Below are 20,756 nucleotides of genomic sequence, written 5' to 3' on the forward strand. Positions count from 1 at the left end.
ATGAGAAACGCCATTAACAAATGCTAATCATTTCTGTGTTATTTGGTTTGGTGTGAGAATACTGAAAAGTTTAAACAAGTGCAGATATGGAAGTGGATTACTTTGTAGCTTTTAAACATAGCAATAAATAAATAAATAGAAAAAAATAAACCTTTCTTTACTTCACACTTAAAAAGTGATCTTTGTACAAACCAGTGTTATTAACGGTAGTTATTTAGGCCAAACGCTGTAAATCAGATATCATGTAAATTTGGAATTTTACCTCAAACGCAGGACTGCCTTCAATGGCATTGTGGGACTTGTAGTGTTGCTCAACCTTGACTGACCCCGACGAAGGACTAAAAGTTAGATTATTCTGAATCCAGTGAAGTGATTAAACATTAAAAAGGGTAAGTGTCTAATTTGAGTGTTATAAAGACAAACCTCACCACCACTTTCAACCATTTTTTTTCTTTCTTTTTTTGTGTGTAAAACTGGGCAGGCAGACTGACCTGTAAACAACGTTACATATAATGTGAATGTGAGTCGAAAAGTTAACCTCTCGCTATATGCCCGGTGACACGTGTAAAGGCTCTTAAAGCACACAAAGAGTCAGTGTGTGTCCAGTGGTACCGCGACGTCAGTGTCTCTGGCACTGAGCTGAGTTGGTCGGGGCCATGCAGCAGAGGCAGCAACGTCACTCCCTGACGGCGGCATCAGAGCAGCACGGACGGCCATCCGCGCAGCAGCGAGTCGCTCACTCCGGAACTCGGCGAAGGAAGACGGCGTCGGACAGCGGCTTTCTGCTGTGGGGCAAATTTTTTCTTTTCACCGCGACTTTCCGCTTTTGTGGCTGAGGTAACCAGAAGCCGCTTTATATGGGAACGTTTTTTTTCTTTATTCGTTTAAAAGGTGTGTTTTCTGTTTTTTTCCTTGTCAACTAGCTACACGGAACAGCATGGGTACCAAACGTTTCGAGTACAATGACTAGCTTCCCGCACTGTAGCCATAAACTGAGGGTTGCTATGGTACTGCCAGGCAACATCCCACCTGCTGCTGCCGCGACTGTATGTATTTCTCGCTGCTGTCAATCAAAACACGTTGAAATTAATAAAAACAAAGCGCTTTTCGAGGGTTTTAACCAGGCTATACGTTTGTTGAGAATGTATGTATTTTAGTTGTGCTGTTTTGTCTTAGCCAGCTGTTTGAATCAGTCATTTCACAACGTGACTTCATTTTCTGCTCGTTTAGGCTGTGCTGATTTAACGCAGAATACTTTAATAGCAGCCTCTACAGTTAAATTGACAGCACTCTTCTAGCTGCATATTGTGTGATGCCTGCTGGCTACACTCAGCAGCTTAGGCAGTCACTACAAAGGTCGTCTTGTTTTGAGTGTTTTTCCAGTTAAGTGCCCATGTGTCTGTGGCTCTAGGTGACAGTCCAGTCCATTTCTCATGAAATACAGCAAATGCCTGTCATTCCCTTTGTAACTGCTGTCTGTTTGTTTATTTTCATAGTGTCTGTGCAATATCCAGGACCAGAAGGCTTGAGCAAACGCAAAATGGTGATTACCAGCGTGGCATCCCTCGCAAAGACATCACTGGCCGTCGACGCAGAGTACAGATGTTTGCAGTGAAGGTGCATAGTGCGTACAGTAGTCTTCTAATTCTGTGGCTCAGACAGCTGCTGTGGTTAACCGTCAGTGCATGCCAACGCCCGGCCCACGGTACAAAGAAATTCCATTATCCCCATCTCTGTGACAGAGAGGAAGAAACCACCATGCCATGTTGTCATGAGGCCAGAAAAGGAGGGAGAATTATGAGTCAGAATGGAGGAGAAAAAAAAAAGAAAACTGTCACTCTTCAAATACACATCTAAACTTGGTAGACAGCTCACATGCTTATTTTAAGAGCAGCACCGGATCTCTTTTGTGCTGTTCAGTTGGCATCAGAGCTGTAGAACCATGAACAGACTTGGCGTCTTTCTGGTATCTTCTTTTTTTCCCCCCTAGAAATTATTACTGAAGCTTTTTAAAACTGTTTCTTTACACTGTGGTGTCTGTGTAAATTCCAAGGATTAGAGCTAACGTTTTAGAGCGAGCGCAAAGTGCAGCGGGGGGCATCCAAGTCGAGCTCTGTTCATTGTATTTTAGTTTACACACCTCCTTATCTCAGCTGTCAAGAGGGAGGACTCTTTTTCTACAGTAACTTACCCTGAGCAATAGAGATAGTGGTGGGAAAGGAGGGGTGGGAGGAGTGAGAAGAACAGAGAATGACTGTGAGGGAGCGAGTGTGCTTAACCCAGCCACTGAGTGACTCTTGTATCCAAGGACGAAGGTAGCAACGCATCCAAATGCCACTCTTCGCCCACGGGCTGCTGTAAAGAAATGAGGCGGACACATAGGCGCTCCGCAGCGCTCGTATAGACTCAATAGCCTGCTGGGTCCTCTTCACGTGGTCCCCTGGGGTTTGACTCGTCTGTGTGGAGTGCTGATGGCTGAGCAGATCATGACCGCAGCTAGAGTGATATATACAGAACGATTAGCTTGAATGGGAGTGTTTTATTTCCTTTTCTGTCAAAGCAAACTCAAATAAAAGTGTCTTTCTCCTATCTCACCCGTGTCTTCGCACCTAAACTAGCCCCACTTCTCTTGCGTGTTTTGGCAGAGGAGCAGACTGGCGAGGACGTAGTAACAGGTGATACGTGCCAGCGTGGATTTGGGGGCGTCGAAGAGAGCTGAAGATCATGGGTAAATCCAACAGCAAGCTCAAGCCAGAGGTGGTAGAGGAGTTGACAAGGAAAACCTACTGTGAGTAACTGAAAGTGTGTTTGTTTTTTGCTTGTTCTTACAAAGAAAAACTTTGCAGAAACTTTTTCTGTGAGCTTGTCATAGCCTGTTGGCCTGAGGTTAAAGAACATACAGCTTGCAATAGGAATACATAATACAGAGTTTATTGCTGCGGTTTGCTAATCTCATTTTCCACCCACTGTGCACCACACAGGCTTAAGAGTAAATAACGCTGCCTGCTGGGATGCTTTGGGATGCTATACATTTTTCACCACTGACAGAGCAGATGTCAGTTGCGAATGATCTCCTCATTTGTTTCAAATTTCAGATTCTTGAATGTATCGCAGACTGCAATCAGCTAAGGCTGAGTAAAAAGTTGCAAGCGGGGGTCTTTAAGTTACGCTGAGGACATAGTAGAGTTTGTGGCAGCTGTAATGATAGCTTTTCTTTACCGATGAGAATGTGGTTTTATGTGCTGTGCTTGTAAACATGCTGTATGTTCTACTTCTAATGTGACAGACATTGATAAATTTAAACGTAGAAAGGGTAAATCAATTGTGCTTGTGCCGCCACACTTATAAATTGCATTCCTGCGTCAAGATCGATGGATGGGGTGGACTCACAGAAAGGGGACTGACCCTCCGATAAAGAACTGTAGCGAAGGTGCGACTTTGTAATTATATCTTCGATTGTTGTTCCCGTTGATGCATTAGGGTGCAAATTGACTGTATTTCTACCATCTTACCAGCCGTTGCTTATCAACGTCTGCTCAGCTATCACTTTGGATCACATTTCTAATTACCACCAGCAATGTCTGCTTGGTATCCACTATATTAACCACTTGTGTGTTATTTTTGGAGCACAGCATTGCTATTATTATTATTATTATTATTTGAGCACCGTGGTGTGCAGGTGTGGGTGGGAGTTGACATCCCCTGGCTGCTTAATGACAGTGTTATTTGTGTGGTTGGTCTCTCCACAGCAGAACCAAGGAAGGCTGTTGTAGCAGGAAATTGCTGTGGAGGAAGATTAGACTTCATGCTGGGCTGGACTGCTTGCTGCTGTCCCTTTCTCTCTCTCGCTCTCTCCCCCTGTCTGACTGGTTTTCTCATTCTCTCTTAACCTTTCACCCTGTCTCTTTTGCTTTTCCCCCTAACCGCCCTCTTTGAGCAGGGAATGGAATAGTATAATTAGGATCTTATCTGGTTAGCATCGCTGAGAGGGGCTCTGAGCTTTTCTCTCCCAGCGTGATCGTTCTCTTGTTGCTACTGTTGTTGCTTGACTTGAGACTATCGTTTCTGCTTTCCTTCATCCTGTTACCTCTTTCTCTTGCGCTCCCATGAGAAGCGTAGTCTGCCATTTTAGTCAATGCTTTCCTTTGGTCCTTGACAGATTGGGGACTCAGTAAATTTCCCTGTGCCCCTCTGTTTGTTTGTGTTTGTGTGTGTCTGGTAAAAGATGCAGGATGTTTTGCACAGAAAATAATGTGTGTTAAAAGGTAAACAGCAAGGCCAGAATTGAGGCCCATTTATTTACGAGGAATAAATGCTGACATCTGGATTTATTGTATTTTAGAAAATTTCTTATGAGCATATTTTTGGAATTTTTTTTTTTTGTTATCGTCAGTAAAACACCTTCAGAGACAACAGTAGGCTGTGCAACAGCTCTCACTAATGAGTGATTTTTCTGGTCTTTAGTGGAAAACAGTAGGGAATAGTTACAAACTCGCTCCTCCCCATAAATGCTTCCCTGAATGACTGTTCTGGCATTACATGGAAGGACCAGCAATCCTATTAAAATGTCTGCAGGATGTAGCATAGGCCCATGTATCAGCATGAAGATTTTTTCTTTTTCTTTTTTTGAAGTGAAACGAGACAATGACACTCATAGCGATGGAGGCACAAGCTGAATGTGTTCTAGCTAGACCCTGCAGGGCCAACGACTGAGTGGGCCCCGCACCCTCCTGCAACTGGCTGATTGCATTATTGCCCATTGCCGCTGACTGAGTTATGTAACACGGTTTTTTATTAAATCGCAGCCATGGTAAATTGCCTCAATTTCTGACTGCAGCAATGGCTTTTGAGGCCAATTTAATGCTAGCTTGGCTTGGCTAAAAGTAGTGAGATTGACCCTGTCATTTACTGACCAGAAAATGGTCACAGGATGAGTTTCTCGGTTTAAATGCTGAGCAGAACAAATTGAGATGGAGATATATGCAGAGCTCCTTATCCGTAGTCCCTGTATTGTTTTGCTCTTGATCTGAGGTAGTCGCATTATCACAAACATTTGGTAAATATCATGTTTTGTGTTTCAGGTGTTTATTTTCTTTTTTCCCAAATTTGTTGTGAAGGTTGTTTTTTTTTTTTTTTGTTGTTTTTTTTTTAATTTGTCTGTCTCCTACAATGCGAGACTGCTGGATAATGTAATTTTATATTTTTATTTTTATTTTTTTACAGGAGAATGTAGCCTTGCTTACTCAACACTTTTTACCCTCTCTGTGTTTTACCTGGCTAGTAACCATGACTATGAGCTGCTCAAGGTTCAACATTACAGTAGATGAAATTAGTGATTAAGTTACTGTCGTTTTGTTGTCTTTAAAAGCCTTTTACTTTCCCCCGGGCCAAACAGAAGTGGTGGTAGACAGCATCTATTGTCAGCTTGCTGCAGCAGCAGCAACATGAGTTCAGAGAGCCTCTCAAAAGACCACCTGGTTAAACTAATGCTATTGATTTCCAGCCCTTTTTTTTCATTAGTAATCCCAGGAGCCAAGAGGCTGAAAATTACTTTGGTTACTTGAGAGAAAGTAAAGAGACAAGGGAAAGGCATGTGGGAATGGTTGATTACATACTGGCAGATAGTAGTGCTTGTGTGGGCATGATAACACATCCTGCCACATAAACAGTTCTTTTTCTTAAATCAGTGGCTGACCTTCATTCCCTCTGCTTTCCTCGTCTTTTTGTGGCTCTCTAGGGTTTACTCCCACTTGTCTACTGCTATACAGGATATACTAGAATTAATGAATTCTATTTTCAGCAAAACAAAAGCTGTATTCCAATTAGGGCTGGGCCATATTATACCGTTCACGGTAATACCGGTATAATGTTAGGCAACGATAGGAAAATGAAATATCGCGATAGAATATGAGTAAACCGCGCATGCGCAGTGCCTTTGTTTTCATACGCACATGGCCGATTGTTGAGTGAAACAGATGAACCAGAATTGGTTTGTAAAAATGGTGCAACTTCCGTGATGTGGAACTGGTTTGGTGTTTGTCCGTCAGATACACGACAAAGCACATTTTTTTTGCAGAACATGCAAGCGGCCGTCGTTATTGTCTATTTGTCAGACTAAGATGCTCTTAAATCTGGGAGTAATCTGGGTCCTAAACTCCGTATGTTTCAGGTCAAACAACACTGCAGCATCACTGAGAGTTTAAAACTCTCTAAATTCTTTCATCTTTAATAAAACGATCAGCATTGCTGCTTTACCAGGTGTAACTATGAAGTTTAACTTCCAGGCATCCATGAAAACAAAATTTATTACATTTAACTGAGTTAGAAGTTAGCAGGAAGCTAGCGGAAGTTAGCTCGCTAGTTTCGCTAGTTACCTAAGCATGATATCCGGTTGTTCAGTCTGACGTCACTAGCCGTGTCTGGGTCTAAACTCCGCTGCAGGTCCATATATCAAACGATCACTATGGCATTACTGAGAGTTGAAAAACTGTCTAAAGTCTTTCATCTTTAATAAAATGATCAGCGTTCTGCTCTACCAGGTGTAACAATTGAGTTTAACATCCAGGCATCCATGAAAACGGAATTTATGACATTTAACGGAGTTAGAAGTTAGCAGGGTGTTAGCTCGCTAGCTTCTATCTAAATACAATATAGCATGTCCTGACTGGGGGTTTTGGAAACAAATTAAAACGTACAGCTCTGCTATCACTTCCAGCATAAATGAAGACAGAAAACTAAACAGCAGTGACGTTTGTAGGGTTACTGAAGTTGGGCTAGCTGGTATATAATGATTTGCTATGTGACCGCTAGCGACACAGCTATGTTAGCATAATATAAACAAGCTAACTTTTTTTCCACTCGATAAAAGTTAACGTGAGTTTTCTCGGTGGTCAGGAACAAATGTAATCGCATGGCAGGATGCTGTAAAAGGACCAAACTTCAGCCAGGAGAACAACTGAGATAATCCATCCATAATACGAGGTTAGTCATTCATATACTGCTGCATGGGCTGGGCTGTAGTTACATCCTAAGGTTTTAAAAACTGAGCTTAAATAAATGATTAGCGGTAATAAAAGCCGAGGGAGGTCAACAGGGATCACTGACTGTTTTAGGAGCTTTTTGAGATCAAATATCAGAAAATACATGTTAACAACACAAAAGCCATATTAAACGCAGACTACTTTAGACCCGGAAGTAGGATTCGTCGCGTCATCACTGAACAACCGCATGTTCTGACTGAGAGATTTCTGAAAAAATTCAAACGTACAGCTCTGCTTTCACTTCCAACATAAATGAAGACAGGAAACTAAACAGCAGTGACGTTTGTAGGGTTACTGAAGTTGGGCTAGCTGGTATATAATGATGTGCTACGTGACTGCTAGCGACACAGCTACGTTAGCATAACATAAACAGTGAAGCTGGAGGACAAACACTAACACTTTTCCACAACTGAGATAATCCATCCACAATACAAGGTTAGTCATTAATATACTGCAACAACATGGGAATAGAGCAGCTGCCAGAGAATTCAACATTAATGAATCAATGGTACAGAAGTGGAGGAAGCAAGAAGAATGAGTTTAATAAAGTTTGATTTATCTGACTGTTTTGTTTCACTTAATGTGCGTTATAATCCCGTGCACCTTATGGTCCGAAAAATACGTACTGCACACTACAGTTTAATGTTGCAAAGCACCTCTTTTTAACTTCAGTGGATATTATACATGGTTATGCTCAGGATATGTCAGCCCATTTCTACTGGAAATGCCTTTTGGTTAAACTTTCAGCAAGGAATTTGCATTTGCACTGTTACATTTTTATAAAGCTTTAATGTACATAAAAACCAGCTTCTTGTTTAAGTGAAAATAAATGGAAGGTTGTCTTTTTGCGCTAGTAATGTTGTGGAGTTGTATTTTGTCTCACATCAATTATATCGTCAGTTAAATCGTTATCGCAAATTTTCAAATATATCGTGATAAATATTTTTGGCCATATCGCCCTGCTCTAATTCCAATAATTGCATGTTGAAACTTAATGTTTCTTTTGTTGTTGTTGCATAAAACATGTTTGAAAGCCTAGTACCAATATGGTTGGCTACCAGGCTCCTCTATTGTGTCTGATATGCTAAGTTTTGCATCTAGCTAATGTCACTCTTTATTTCTCTTACAGTTACAGAGAAGGAGGTGCAGCAGTGGTAAGTGTGTGCATGCATTTTTAATGAGATTTTTTTTTTCCTTTGTTCATGTGGGGCTAGTCAAATATTAGCATTTAGCAGCGTCTTCAGTGACAAAGCTCGCTGGAGTTAGACGCTCCTTTCAGGTTTACTCCTTTGCATTAATCTGACAGCATCTGAATGTGCTGGTTTCATGTTTTTTTTATATAAAAGATACTGTGTCATTTTTAACACACCACAAATCCAAACTGCATGCTGTATTAACAGATTGGCAGGCACAAAAGTTTGACTCAAAGTGTCTCTTCATGAATTGCTTGGCTCACTGATAGCATGGTTGTCTTTGGAGAATGCCTTTAATTGCAATAATGTGAGAAATAATAGCATCTTGCTGGCTGTGTTTCTAATTTACAAAAGGTATTTACCTATGATGCACTCCTGATTTAGACCATCCGGTGGAGATCGCGCTCTCTATCTCTCTCAGCCTTTGTGTGAGGGGCAGTGACGTGCAGCATACATAAACGGAAAAATACACACTCGAGAAAGATATTTACAAATGCGGTCACACTCAATTAGAATCGATGTTGAGAGCTGTCGTCGTCACGATTAAAACAATTCTTTGGCACGTAAAGTGAAAGGTGTGCATCACGATCAGGTAAACACAGTGACCTTGACAGATTGACGAGGTCAGCATCGTTACATGTCCCAGGTCTCAAAAGGGTCAGGAAGTTTTACATTGACCCAGCTGGAAAAAACCCTTTTCGATGTATCCCTTCTCAGGATTCGTTTTCTTGAGTCAGCAAACAGTGTTGCTGGATTTGGTTTGATAGTCGATTTGGAGCCATCTCCTTCACACTTCCCTGAAGACAGATGAGTTCTGAAAATAGAATGACTTTGAAGCCTAACTGAGACAGAATGACTTTGAAGGCTGATAATACTGATACAAACATTTCCATGATGCATTCCTCCACAACCTTTTTGCTCTGTTTGCAAAAGGGATGTCTGATAACAGAGGAATGGCAGGGGTGCAAGCTGTTTCACTTTCAGGCAGTCATGACTACTTGGCCACAAAACCTACACAAGGTTGCTCATTAGTAATCCTTCCTGTCAGATTCTGTTCCTATTAGTCACTGTGACCTGAGCCAAGATGGGCTCATAGAGGTCTAGCCTTTGTCTGATCCCCGTCTATGTTAACAGCGTTAAAACATGCACGTCAATGTGTCAAAACGAAGCAAATTCATAAAACAAAGACAGTTTAAGCCAGGATATTGCATAAAAGTGGGCCCGGAGCAATCTGTTTTTATTGTTAAGGTGTGAATTTATGGATCTTTTTGTGAAGGGACAATTTGACAGCCTCTGGCAGATGGATAAGAAACAATGCTTTCTTCATTAGCGGAGATGATTCAAGCGTGAGCACAGTCATCTCTTTTGTTTGCCGGGTGGTGCTATTGGGCTATTATTTCTTTGAAAATCCAAATCAAAGTAGACCATAAATCAGAAAAAAGAGCTCTGTAATGAAGTGATGACTCTTCAATGTTCACATTTTAGTTCTCCTCCTTTTGACGTTTGCATTTCATGACCTAATTCCACATGCGTGAAAAGAGCTTTGCCTTTAGAACTAGTTGCTCTTCATGTTTCCTGTTGGGGAGTTTTTTTGCAGGGGGAAAGGGAGCCACGGCACATAGCAGTAGTACAGCAGCATTAGATATCACTGGACATTGGCAGGTCCAGAGCCTTCGAGCTGGCCTGTCTCTAGGGCTGCCTGAGTGCACTGGGGCGGAAACCCTCCCCTCCCCAAACCTCCACCCCGCCGGCTGTGCAGCCAGCTAGCTCGCCATCGCTCTCGCTGTCTTTCACAGGAAAGTTTGCACGAGCCCTCGCTTGAAGATCAGTAGCAATCAACACGGCTGAGTGTGAGGGATGAGAGGGAATTTTACCAGGGGGAATGCCAGATGGCGTGTAATTAGAGCACAAGCACAGACACAGAAGAATTAGCAGGGTTAGATAAATGCCTGTGTTGTGCATTAAATTTATTCTCCTTTCTAATTCTCCTCTAAGGGAACATCATTAGTATGCCCGCGGCCTACCTGAAATCAATAACTAAATGCCATAGCTCAGTGATGTTCCCTGCCAGCTAGGCAGGAGCAAAAGAAACATCCTGCACAGTACCAAGCCACCGTGGTAGATGCCAAAGAACACAACCAGTGCCAGAAAATAAATATCTTATCTTCATCCCAGCACCCGAGAGTAGTCTGATCCACATTGTCACATCCCCACAAGTACAGCACGTAGTTGCACTATTACACCGCTTCAAGTACAGGCTGAACGTGTGTGTGTCTTAGCACTAATGTCACCAAGTAGGATCTCTTGTACATGACGTGTTCTTGGCAAATGAAAGTGATTCGTATTATGAGCAGCTGACACTGCAAACATGTTTACACGTTGGTGCAGTGCTTACTGTATCCACTATATCTACAGTTTGAGTGTACAGTGCATATGTAAATTAGCTGTTGTATAGTTGATGTGTTTCCCAAAGTTTGGGATGCTGTGCAAAATGTCAGTAAAGGTGCACTTCACTGTTTAAACCCTGCTTTTTGTGGAAATTGTGCAAAGACAGCGTATCAAGTTGTTTTATGATTTTATTTTATTTTTTAATTTTTTAATTAAATTTTTTTTTTTAAATTTGATGCTAGCAAAATGTTTAACAAAAAAGGGGCAGGCTTAGTAGTCTGACTTATTCTTGCCGTTGTTCTTTTAATGTTACAGTTAAGTGGCTGTCTGGTTGATGCACAATTGATTTCACTTGAAATAAATAGTTAATTATTTAAATATTCAGCTATTAAAACTGAAACACTGTGGAGCTGTAATAATAATAATCATAAGATGAAATGCACTACTGCGTCATTAGAGCTCTTTTATTTTATCATGTGTAAGAAATTATTTTATAATTGTTGGCCTGTTGCTATTAACTGCTTAAATGTCACTGGATTAGTTTTGCATACAAGTATATTTACAGGTCTAAGGAAATGCTACTATAGACACTGTAGTCAGGCGTTCTCACATTTTGAAACCTTGAAAATGTTGTAGATGTGCTAAATTACTGGAAGATGTTTTCTAAGATGGTAATTCCTTATGAGTTGCAAAAAGGGGGGGAATCCCTATTTACGCAGCTCTGAGGTACTCAAGTGATTTTAGCATTGCATTAAAAAAAGATTGAGTTCCTCTGAAAGAGCAAAAAATTAAAAAACTGTTCAAAATTAAAGCAGCCGAGTCCGCCCTATCCTTTTATCCATTTCCCATAATGCAACAGAAAATCACCTTCCATTAGACTGCACTTGCATCTTAAATGCTTTCTCCTCTTAAATGCCATACCTCCTGCTTGCAACACAGGCTTTTTGTTAAATTTTAAGGCTCGAGCTAAAGTCGAGAAAACCCAAACTACATCAACAGTCACTCAGTTTTTTGTTTTTTTTTTCTATAAAGTTCCTTTTAAACCACAGAAGATTTGCTTTCACAGCCCGAGAAATGCTCCTGATGGGTGAACTGAGCCTTTGTGTGTAAAATTGATGGGTTGCCCTTCTAAAAGCCTTCTTTTTGCCATGCATAATGGCTCAAAACGCAAAGCAACAAAGTGTCTGGACAACATCATTTTTGCTGATCTTCATCTCAGTGAATTCATTTATCCTCTGGACAGAGAAGGATATAAAACAGCATTTTTGCCACGATTCTCAACACATTTCCAAACTGTGATTTTTGCCATGCAGTGTCTTGTTACTTATTAGAAAACAGATGCCAGTGCATCTTTAAGCGCATGCATCAATATGGGAGTGCTAATTTATTTTTGCTTGTCTGCAATGAGCTAAAATTTGCTGATATTTGACCCTCCTGATCTGACATTATTTAAAAAAAGAGCAAACTAGATGTGATATTGACAGAATAAGAATATTTATTTTAGATGTGATTCGATGAATTCATATTCCTCTCACTGTGGGTGTACCTATGATACAGTCTTCAGTGCCTGAAAGCAGTAAACGGAGAATTTGAATGCACTGTACTAACGGTTTTTGTACTAATTGTACTAGTTTTTGTACTTGTAATGTTCTGTGCTTGAACATGAGCACTGTATGTACAGTATGATAGAGCACATTTCATTGTCTTCAGTCTTTTCTTTGATATTCCCCCGTCAAGCATTAAAAATGACAAAAGAATTCAGGTGAAATAGGTCTGCTGTGGATTACGATATGCATTGTGCGTTCGGTTCTTTGAATACCAATCAGGTTATAGCCTGCATAGTTAAGCTAGGCTTTCTTTTTTTTTTTCCCTGCATGTATCTCCAGATAATTCATATATGAGAATTTTGTGGTTCTGCTCTCTTCTCGCTTTTCTTCTCGCTGAACTTTTTCCCAGCTGCTCCTCAAAGCTCCTTGCCTATTTCTTTGACTGTAAGGAGCTGGCTTCATTATCTCCCGGGCAGATTAAAAGTAAAAGAGTTTAAGAGGAGTGAAGAGTCAGAGTGTGAGTGGAAAAGATCGCCCCTGGCCTTCATTCTTCATCAGAACGCGCTTTCTCTGGCCTTAATTATAGCCCAGTCTTATTACGAACAGCCAGAGCTTAAGCAGAGACGAACACGCAGTGCTCCCTTGTGTGAACTTGTGTCATTTTTGCTGTTGATTAAGAGGAAAAGCTTTTTGCAATGCTTTTTATAACTAGAGTGTTATTATTTCCCTATCATGTCCTCCTCCTCCTACTATTCATCTAAGATTTATTTTTGTAAAGACTAAATCTCGCTTACTTGCTTCCTAACCTGTTCCTGTGTGGTTAGACTCTGTGGATGCAGACTTCCCTTATGAAGACATAGAAGAACACTGCCTACCTTTGAGTGATTGCGCTTGAAATTGCTTATGAAATGCTTCTATATTTAGGCTAATAGAGATGTTAAGTCACTCTCCAGATATGGTATTTCCAGAGGGCAAGAGGAAGCTCTCAGACTTATCTACCAGCCACGCATATTATCAAAAGAGGAGCAGAGAGTAATTTGATTAGAGTTAACCACCCTGGGCTTGCTATTGGATTAAGGCGATCGTCTTATCTGTGAATGAGACAAATAGCTTTGCACTTTACCTTTTTGATCTAGCGCACTCTTTTAGACTGAATCAGTAATGCCTATGGTAAGAGTGAGGAGGTGACTTCAGTCTACTGCTGCTGTCCGTTCTAGTCTTGATTATGAATTCTCGTTTCGTATGGTTGCATTGCATAAGGCTGTATTACTTTTTAAAATAATCTCACAGTGCGCTCTGTTTTTCTTTTTAGGTACAAAGGTTTCATCAAAGATTGCCCGAGTGGGCAGTTGGATGCTGTGGGTTTTCAGAAGATATACAAGCAGTTTTTCCCTTTTGGAGATCCCACAAAGTTTGCCTCCTTTGTCTTCAATGTTTTTGATGAAAATAAGGTTTGTAAACAAATTCATATGTTTTATTAGCCTTTTAGGGTGTGTAGGGAAATATTAAAATACCCTTGCTAGTTCACAGTAATATGATCATTTGGGGCTGGCATTGCCGTTAGATAAAAGGAGTCTGAGGAGAGGGCTAATCTGGAGGTTTTTGTTCAGATCATGTCAGTTTGTGAGAACAGCATCTCTTTCTTTGTGAACATCTAGGGACTACTGAGCAGAATAAAAGAGAAGCGTTGTAATCTTTTTCATTTTAATTATTATTCCAGTGCCATTATTGTTGTATTTTTCCCCCTCAGAGCTGTAGTCTCTCACATCTGTATACACACAGTTTTTGAATGAGAGCTGTTTGTTTTGGGCATTGTCATAAAAATTATAGGCAAAAATGTAATTAACTATTTCCCCATTGGGACGTGTACATTACCTACAACTGAAGAATCTAGCAGTGCCAGTGCAGATATTCTTTCTGTGATGCACACTGAGTGCTCACATTATGTATTTCTGGCAACATTAGCACAAAAAGAACCTGGATATATTTTACACTTAAAGATATTATATTACACTAGGTACCCCTTCTTTTTGCTCAAAAAGGAGCAACGAGCTGCAGTGGAGTCTTCGTGTCTACAATAACCTATAATTGTAACCCAGAGAATGTGCTGTTCTCTTTATGGGGTGAGGGTTGGAGGATGTACTGGCAAAGCCAACAAGATAGATGCATTTTTCTGAAGAAATCCACCTCACTGTAGCTGTACGTGATCATTGTGATTGTGTTTGGGGACACAAACTGAAGAAGAGCAGTTCGCAGAAAGCTGCTGAGCCCCCCGGAGGTGTATTGACTTGAGTTAAGAGGCTTTGTGTCAGGAAGATCACACAATCCCCTTCATCTGATGTTTATCTGTGACCTTCATTAGCATTACGCACCCCGTAGTTAGAGAATGCATTGATCGTAGCAGTTTTTGGGACTTGTGCGATCTGCAACACATGACTTTAGCATTTTCTGTCTAGTCAGCTGTCTGGTAGAGATAGCATTAGCTGACCCTGAGGGGCACAAAAACACCAGGCTTTTTTCCCCTGCTTTAAAGAATACTGTGGCTAAACTTGCAGTGGGCAGCTGACTTAGCAGAATGTAGGAAGACGACAGACTCCGTCAGCTGCTTGAAACAGGAAGTCATAACATGATGGATTGGTTTGAATTAATGGCGTCTGAGAAACTTTGAGTTGTGTTTTTATGATTTAGAATCAAGTCAGTAGACCACTCTTTGATGCACAAAGTGTGGATTTAAAAGTGTAATTCGTCTTTTTTTTGTGGGGTTTTTTGTTTTGTTTTGTTTTTTTAGCTCAGCGAGTCACATTTTAACAACACTTAGAGAAAACTAAATTTCAGAGTGGAACGGTTCCTGCCCCGTTGGACAGAATGATCACTCGCGTCCATTCGTGATGTGAAATGACTGGAAAATGCGAGGCGTCTTTGCTCCCCGTATGTTGTGGTCGTATGTTTGCCTGCTGTAATTTTTAGACTTTGAGCCAGTAGCATTCTTCTTACTAATGACCAGAGGTGACATATTTCTACCTCAGGAGAGAGCCAGGTGCGAGGCAAAAAATAGCATCTGACTTGGAGCAAACGTCTGGCCCCATTTTCAGAAGAATCCAGCAAGGACATCATGAAAAGAACAGGACAGAGTTTGTGAAAGTACAGCCACTGCAAGTGTGAAGTGAGAGCCTCGTCTTGTCTCTGGGCCATTTCTCTTCACTCTCTTTCTCTCCCCTCTCTCGGTCGCTCTGCAGGATGGACGCATCGAGTTCTCCGAGTTCATCCAGGCCTTGTCAGTGACTTCCCGGGGGACTCTAGATGAAAAGCTGCGATGTAAGAAGATGGAATCTCCTCTCTTGTTGTTAATATTTAAATGACAGGAGTACAGACTTCTAGAGAGAAAAACGGCAAATAAAACCTTGACTTAATTTTTAAACCTGTGACAAAGTGTGACGATATTTATCCTCCTTTTTCACCCACATGAAGCCCACATATTTTAACTTCTTGTCTTTGTACAGGGGCTTTTAAATTATATGATCTCGACAATGATGGCTACATAACCCGAGACGAGATGCTGAACATTGTAGATGCCATATATCAGATGGTGGTAAGTTTTCCCAAACATTAGAGATCTAATCCTGACTCGTTTTAATGCAAACACCATATGAAGCATTATGATGTTGCTGATGTCGTAGGGGAACACTGTGGAGTTGCCTGAGGAAGAAAACACACCAGAGAAGCGTGTGGACCGCATTTTTGCAATGATGGATAAGGTCAGTGTTTGAGTACTAGAGATGTAATTAGTAGGGGTGCAACGATATTCGTATCGATATTGAACCGTTCGATACAGTGCTTTCGGTTCGGTACGCATATGTATCGAACAATACAACATTTGTAATTTATTTTATCAACTTTCCTTCTGACGATGCTGTCTGTGTTGAGCGCTCAGTGAATCTGCGTTCGACTACTCCGCCTAGGCTGCACTGTCGAGCGCAGATCCACTGAGCGCTCAACACAGACAGCATAGTCAGGAGGAAGAGCGCAGGGCAAGCTAGCAAGACAGAAGTTGCAACATGGACCTCCCCCACCCTCATTCAGATCTGGCGTTTGGAATTATTTTGGTTTTCATGTGACGTATGACCCTGAAGGTAAGCGAGTCATGGACTAAAGTAAAACAGTATGTTGGATGTGCCATGCAATGCTCAATTACATGGGTGGGAACTAGTGTGTTAGCGCAGTTAGCTCGTTAACGTGTTGGCCGTCTAGCCCCATGCACGGGGCGATCGGCGGTAGCTCGTTAACGGAGATTTGCCGTGTTGTGGCGTTAAGGTCATTTCAACGAGATTAACCTGAAAGCACTAGTGGGAACACAACGAATATGACTGCACATTTACGCCGACATCATCCTAGTGCAAAGACAAAAACAACAAGCATGCTACTAACTTTAGCCGAGTCATTTAGACAGCTGTTAGCACGTGATTCTCCTTATGCTGCTGAGAATATAGCCCAGAAGAAGCGGATAGTATAGCTTTTATTTTGGAAAGAGACATTTCTCTGTAATAAACTCTCTTTTCCAAAGATGAGTGATTCCTCAATCAGATACAGGGCTTGCAATATCGCTAGCCCGACGTCCTGGGGCTAGCGATTTTTTTCAGACGGGCTACTCTGCCCGTCGGGCTATTGTAGGAAGGAAAAATATATGTCAATGCTTTTGCATTCTTTCAGAAATGTAGCTGGGTAATTATGTCATTGGCATCGGTGAGCCACTGTCAATATGTGACATATTGAAATCGCGTTTGAATTTGCGCTTGTTTTTTTGCTTTCACTTTGCAATGACAGCACTGATCTGTGAGTGATGATAATTTGTGCACCAATTCCTCTGACATCGTCTTATTAATCGTTAGCTTACTATGCAAACATGACAAGTGAAATCTCCCGCAGCAAGCTTAAACATGTGAGAGGTTGATCGCGCAGAGAATCGCTGAGCTTATGTGAGTCCGTGTGTAAAAGCAGCAGGATTTATATTTCAGTTCTGCTGAGCCAAATAAGACAGGTCAGGGTGAAGAAGTGACAGCCAAAGAAAAGCTTACCACAAAACGGAGAAGTTATGACAAATCAGACTATAAGGCAAAAAGAAAGTGCAGCTTTATGGTTTCATGGACAAAAGAATTTCTGTGGCTGCAATATGACGAGCTAAATAACCAGGGCTGCACATAAGTGGTCCGCAGGTGCGCATTCGCTGTCAAAATAAAAAACGCGCACAAGGGTTAGGGTTAAATTTAAAAACTGTACTTTTGAGTTAAAATATATATTTATAATTTTAATAAATGACAAATTAAAAAGGCATGAACATTTTTTTGTATCGAAAAAATATCGAACCGTGACACCAAAGTATCGAACCGAACCGAACCGTGAATTTTGTGTATCGTTGCACCCCTAGTAAATAGTGATAGAGCAATATCTGATATTCATTGAGACTGACATTGATATAGTCATGAGTTTAACTTTATTAGGGCTTTCGTCTACCTTTGTTGCCACCCTCGGGGCTTTGATATGGACGCTGTTAAGTTTAGAGCTGTTAGCTGTATTCATCACAGTGTCACTAACACCGCCTGCAGTCTATAAACATCATATATATATATATATTCTCCTCCACCTCTAGCGCTCAGTGCTGGTGCCCGCTCTGTCAGCTCCAAGAATCTACTCGGCTTTAGTGAAAGATGAGATGCTGCCTGCATGGGCGTGTTTGTCAGCTCACTACTGCCAAGATCAGCCCATAGGAGTAACTGTGCAGCACAGCAGCACTTAGTGATTTGTATTAGCTGAGAGTGGTGACTGTCCAAGTGCACTGAACCAAACATCAGTCCCAATAGCGTAGAATAGGGGCAACATGACATGGCCTGAGATGCTTTTTTGCCCCCTGCTGGAAGGTGTGTGTAAAAGCATCACAGGGCTTCAGCTCGATATATTTTTCTGTTTTTGTGTCGTGTTGCAGAATGCAGACGGGAAGCTGACTCTGCAGGAGTTTCAGGAAGGATCAAAGGCAGATCCCTCAATTGTTCAGGCATTGTCACTCTATGATGGACTTGTGTAGGAATGTAAGGTGAGTGGGGTATTAATCAGCTGCTACCTGCATACCTACCCGCATGGGTGATTTTTCAGTTCCCGGTCATGCTTCAGCCTCACAGTAATGCTGTGTAATTTCTATTTCTTCAGAGCAAAGAATACAGAAAGGAACTTCAGTCTGCGGGTTGAAACCAAAGTGAAGAAGCCACTTTCTGCTCTTGAGTTTGTTCTTATGAATTATTCATCTGGCTCATTTGTTTACTGGCAATCAAATATTCTTGCAGCGCTGAACGAAGAGCGAGACGGGACCTCCTCTCACTGGCTAATGTAATGCACTGGCTGCTGCCAATTGTTGCTGACATCCTGCTCAGCGTTTTGTCAACTGTGAAGTGAGCTTGTGAAGACTTTTTTTTTTTTTTTTTTTTTTTTGTAGTAACACAGCAGCTCTGTTAGTGATTACCCAGCATGCTCTGAACACAACCAGGTATCATAACTCAACTGCTCCACTCACATCCCTCTTACACCTCAGATGGATCCCACTCAGCTTCCCCCCACTGTCCGTTACACACCAGTGCAGCACCATCACACTAATAATGGGAGGAAGCCACATTTTAACTCGATCACCCAGAAGCAGATTGCAAACTTTTCTACTCCCAAGTATCTGCCCATCTGCGTTTCCAATAGCGGACTGTGAACAAATATATCGTCTGATGTGATAGCGAATCCAAACCTGTCTGCAAAACCCTCCGTTGTTTGTGCGTGCTTCTGCAGCTACGCAGCATCGCATCACACCCTTGAGTAACTCTGGACTTTGGAGTATTGTGTAGTGCGAGGTACTGAATTCCTGTGGAGATGTTCGTGTGCATCTTGTTCACATGCTGTAAAGCGGCAGATGCAAAGTGAACTGCTCACTCAGAGGAACTGTGCTGCTGCTTCATCACCACACAGAGAGACTCTAAACCACAGGAGAATCTGTCGGGGGGGAAGAAAGTGTTACTTTTGTGATAATGTGAACACTAACTTAAAGACACAAACCAGTATAGTGTGTATTATATAATGTAAATATAATGGTAATTTATTTTCTGCTTTTTTTTTTTTTTTTTTTTTTGCTGCATTTATGGGAATTTCCTCATAAATATGGAATGAAGTTTTATTTTTAAATCAAAGGTTGTTGAAATGTATTGCACTGTATTTTTCATTATTGTTGCCCGATTCTCATTTTTGTCACGCCCCGAGGTTTCCTTTTCTCGAGAGAGCAGGGTTTTTGTTTTGTTTTTTCATGTGAGGAGGAATTTTGAAGTAGCACAGAGTTTTCTATGGATTATTTTGCTGTGTTTGCAGCCCGTGCATCCCATCGTGGTTCAGTCTCCCTGCTGTTGTTCGCTCTGCTGCCCCCGCCTCTCGAATGGCCCGGCCAAGCAGCCCAGCCCGGTTCTCACAGCAGCCGAATTGAAGCTCAGTATTTCTTTGGAGAGCACCCTCAGCAACACAAAGCCGTGGTCACTGAGAGCCACAAACGGACATCATTTCTGACTGTGAAGCTTTTGTGAGCTCTGTGGTTTCAGTTGTCTGCTTGGTATTTGTTCTGTGTGAGACCTGCACATGTATTGATGCCTTTTTTTTTTCTCCATTGGATTGTTTCATTTTGAGCATTAAGATGTTTTTCAGCTTCACTGATCTTTATACCTTATGCAAATTTACTAAATTCTAAATGTCATTTTCCTGTTGATTGACAGTATAAGAGCACAGAATAAAATGCATTTAAGTGGCTATCTTTTCTATTACTGTATCCTTAGTTTGTAATGGATAGAAAACTTTCATTTAAAAAAAAAACAAAAAAAACAAATATATATATTATTATTATTATTTATTTTTTTTAACAGCTTTTAATAACTTTAAGGGGCTGCTTTGTAGAATGACTGTTGCTCATGTGTTTATTTGCAATATTTTAAACTTTACGAATCTTAATCAACTCTCAAGAAGTAACTCAAGTTTGCACAGACCCTGATGTTTTGTGATTCAAATGTAATTTATTATGAGTCCAGTTTTGCACTGCTGTACCACTGTTAAGGGAAGGTGTCATGTCAAGCTTTAGTGCCTGTAATGCTTTATAACACAGAATCTAACATGCCAGCTTGCTCTGTGGTATAAGCCTGCACTGTGTAGTTATGTGATGAACAATGAAGTGCATAAAACTCTGACGTCTTGGCATTGATGGGTTTAATGGGTGGGGCTCGTGTCTTTTAAAGTTGCTGGGCTCTCCGGGCCTGCTCAGACCTGCTTTCTTTCTTCTCCTGTCTCTTATCTCCCCCCCCCCCCCCTTTTCATGAAGGACAGATACAGGTGTATTCAAGAGGAGGAAGGGTCTGGGGCCTTGACCTGAAACTGTTTCTTTACGGGTTTTTTTTTTATTCAGCATAAGTTTCAAATGTAGCATGTGTAACTTAAGTACAGTAAAACACGAGTGTGTTTTCATGTGAATAATCAGTTTCTTAAAAGAAATGTTCTGCTTTTATGCAGCTTACTTTGGAATTAGCTGA

General features: G+C 41.2%; 1 protein-coding gene across 5 annotated transcripts; it reads left to right on the forward strand.

Annotated features, from left to right (window-relative positions):
* Positions 1–610: 610 nt before the first annotated feature.
* On the forward strand, positions 611–19,344 carry LOC308404328 (neuronal calcium sensor 1). 5 transcript variants are annotated; one of them, XM_080894357.1, is made up of 11 exons: positions 611–837; positions 924–1,046; positions 1,497–1,624; positions 2,646–2,788; positions 8,170–8,194; positions 13,481–13,619; positions 15,405–15,483; positions 15,669–15,757; positions 15,846–15,923; positions 18,146–18,253; positions 18,367–19,344. In XM_080894357.1, the coding sequence occupies exons 4-10, from the start codon at positions 2,725–2,727 to the stop codon at positions 18,242–18,244; spliced, it is 573 nt and encodes a 190-aa protein (XP_080750483.1). In that variant the 5' UTR covers positions 611–837; positions 924–1,046; positions 1,497–1,624; positions 2,646–2,724; the 3' UTR covers positions 18,245–18,253; positions 18,367–19,344. The 5 variants fall into 5 exon arrangements, with proteins under 5 accessions (XP_080750483.1, XP_080750481.1, XP_080750480.1 ...); XM_080894354.1 differs by having other exon boundaries at positions 612–837; positions 1,497–1,617; XM_080894355.1 differs by lacking the exon at positions 924–1,046 and having other exon boundaries at positions 611–891.
* Positions 19,345–20,756: the final 1,412 nt, after the last annotated feature.

Source organism: Rhamphochromis sp. 'chilingali', assembly GCF_963969265.1.
Source record: "Rhamphochromis sp. 'chilingali' genome assembly, chromosome: 10".
Classification (NCBI taxonomy): Eukaryota; Metazoa; Chordata; class Actinopteri; order Cichliformes; family Cichlidae; genus Rhamphochromis; species Rhamphochromis sp. 'chilingali'.

Excerpts from the sequence above, each read along its gene's own strand:
- LOC308404328 (XM_080894355.1), top strand. The coding sequence starts at position 2,725 with ATGGGTAAATCCAACAGCAAGCTCAAGCCAGAGGTGGTAGAGGAGTTG. Across the intron at positions 8,195-13,480 it reads GAGAAGGAGGTGCAGCAGTG|GTACAAAGGTTTCATCAAAG; the intron begins GTAAGTGTGTGC and ends TTTTCTTTTTAG. Across the intron at positions 15,758-15,845 it reads ATGCCATATATCAGATGGTG|GGGAACACTGTGGAGTTGCC; the intron begins GTAAGTTTTCCC and ends CTGATGTCGTAG.